At 37.0% G+C, this 2,562-nt stretch overlaps 1 protein-coding gene across 1 annotated transcript; it reads right to left on the bottom strand.

Moving 5' to 3' along the window:
• Positions 1-647: 647 nt before the first annotated feature.
• Positions 648-1,621, bottom strand: LOC101658414 (olfactory receptor 8D1-like). The gene has a single exon (XM_004714226.2). The coding sequence runs from the start codon at positions 1,605-1,607 to the stop codon at positions 648-650; it is 960 nt and encodes a 319-aa protein (XP_004714283.1). The 5' UTR covers positions 1,608-1,621.
• Between the last annotated feature and the right edge of the window lie 941 nt (positions 1,622-2,562).

Raw genomic sequence — 2,562 nt, 5'->3', positions numbered from 1 at the left:
GTAGGGACTGTAGTATTAGAGTAGTAGACATGTCTACACATGAAAGAAAACATCAGGAATGAAGATTAGCTGGTTCATTCCTCCAAATATATACTGTACATTAACTGAACATTGGGTAATATGAAACAAACTAGGCTTTGAGTTGCCCTATGTAAGCTAATAACTATTCCAAAAGACTGAGACTATCACTGTGGTCCACCATTCAGGGTAGGGGTTTAGGAAGCTAAAACGATCAATGGAATTAATCTAATTAAGTCCCCAATTAATGAAAATAATCAATGGAAAAATAACGCAAGTCCCTCTCACACTTGATAAGTTGAACCCATGAAGCATTTCCTGAGACTCCTTCTTTAATTGCAAAGTCATTTTTAATATGAAACCATCCACATTCAACCGATAATATGTTTAAAAATAAATACACCTGAGTCTCATCACAGACTGTCATATTATGCTGGATTTTCATATTAAGGGTCATTTTCTCAGGATTAGATGTATGTGCTTCTATGTGTGTGTGAGTGTGTGCAGAGACTCCAAAAAGAGATATATGTAGTCAAATGATTGATAATGGACTGTTAATTTGAAGAAACAAAAAGACAAATTGTTTTAGGAAAAAGAAGGAAGCAGACTATAGCCATAACCACAGCCATTTAATGGTTATGACTACGAACCTGGGATGATCTACACTTCATGCCCATAACATTCCAGAGAACATTTTTTACATCCTTATTCCTCAAGCTGTAGATCAAAGGGTTAAGCATAGGAATCACTGTAGTATAAAACACAGAAGCCACTTTCTCTTGGGACATGTTACTGCTAGATGCTGGTTTAAAATACATGAATATGATGGATCCATAAAAAACCCCAACAGCTGTGAGATGAGAACCACAAGTACCAAAAGCTTTAGACCTGCCCTCAGCTGATGGGATTCGAAGAATGTTGGAAAGTATAAAAGCATAAGAGATAATAATGGGCACAGTTGTGGTTAACACATTGAATCCACCTACAAGCATCACTAAGAGCTCATTGATGTGTGTACTGGAACATGACAGCTTTAGGAGAGGACTTATGTCACAAAAGTAATGATGGATGACATTGTCCCCACAGAAAGAAAGTCTAGTCATACAAATAGTGTGAGCCATTGCTGCAAAAAGTGCTATGATATAGACCCCAGTCACCAGCAAATTGCAGATCATTTGGGACATGGTGACATTGTAGAGCAGTGGACTGCAGATAGCAACATATCTGTCATATGCCATAGCAGTCAGCATGTAGCACTCGGCAATAGCAAAAACACAAAAGAAAAAAAGCTGAGTCATACACCCATTATAAGAAATAACATTTTTATCCCACAAAAAGTTTCCTAGGAGTTTAGGTGTAACAACTGAGGAGTAAAAGAGATCTAGGGATGACAAATTACTGAGAAAAAAGTACATGGGAGATTGAAGTTTGGAATTGAAAGTGATGAGGAGGATCATTCCCATGTTTCCCACTACAGTGACTCCATAAATTCCTTGGAACAGCAGGAAGAGGGGCAGCTGGAGTTCTGGTTTGTCTGTCAATCCCTCGAGGACAAACTCATTTACTGTGGATTCATTTTTCATGGTCATTTTCTTCTGGAAAGAGGGGGTGTGAAACTAGGAAAAGTAGAAATGACAGAAAGTAAGACATTATCTGACCATGATTACTAATAATTCTAACCACTTTATGGTAGCCTCTACTCCCTTAAAAACAACAACAAACAAATTTTAGAATTTTCATGCAAGTGAAAGAGTCTGATGTTGTGATGTGCATCTGATTGACTCAAACTCACATTGATAACATTGAGTATGACAGCCCTATAGCTTTTACTAAGCTGTGTACTTTTACCAGGAACAGATGGCGAATGGGTTGCTTCAAATCACCAACTTTTCTGTTAGCAGTTGAACACTTAAACTGTTGTACTACCAGAGCTTATTAAGACATTTTAAGTGTTGTCAGTAGTAATACCAAAAATTACCTATTTTATGCCTAAATTGTGTTACTTTTACCCAAAGAAATTAATAATCTCTAAAGAAAAAAAAAGATAAATACCATCTGATCTTTAAAATTCGCAGGTAATTTTTCAGCAGGGCAAAGATGCCATAACTGTAACCTTCTGAAGTTGTATGTGTGTGTGTATCAAAGAGGGATACAGTGATTATGCTTTAAACTGAAGGAACTGGAAGCTCAAGGTAGTCTTCAGTCTTGAAAAAGTAATTTCAGGTTACGTTTTGTGTGCAGTAGGTTTTTGTTGCCCACAGATTATGGAGTAGTTTTCAAGGAGGAATTAGTAAAGAAATGAACATTTCATGGCAAAACTTCTATGTCTTAAAAGGAAGCACAGGGGCTCTGGTATTCTAAGTTAAGCAGCTTCTAATGTTGGAGATGTTTTATTCAAATGCGTTGGCAGTTTACCTTTATCTTTCAGAAGATTTTGAAAGCTCTTATGAATCTACTTTAGAAGTTAATGCAATAGGAAGTAAGAGAAGACACAATGTCCTGCATCTTCATCAGCTGTACACCCAGCAGGCACCACCAGAATAT

The sequence above is a fragment of the Echinops telfairi genome, unplaced genomic scaffold (assembly GCF_000313985.2).
Source record: "Echinops telfairi isolate 266 unplaced genomic scaffold, ASM31398v2 ScPeMD7_5592;HRSCAF=6446, whole genome shotgun sequence".
Lineage (NCBI taxonomy): Eukaryota > Metazoa > Chordata > Mammalia > Afrosoricida > Tenrecidae > Echinops > Echinops telfairi.
The sequence above is the reverse complement of the archived record's forward strand: the minus strand, read 5'-3'. Positions and strand labels throughout refer to the sequence as shown.

Excerpts from the sequence above, each read along its gene's own strand:
- LOC101658414 (XM_004714226.2), bottom strand. The coding sequence starts at position 1,607 with ATGACCATGAAAAATGAATCCACAGTAAATGAGTTTGTCCTCGAGGGA.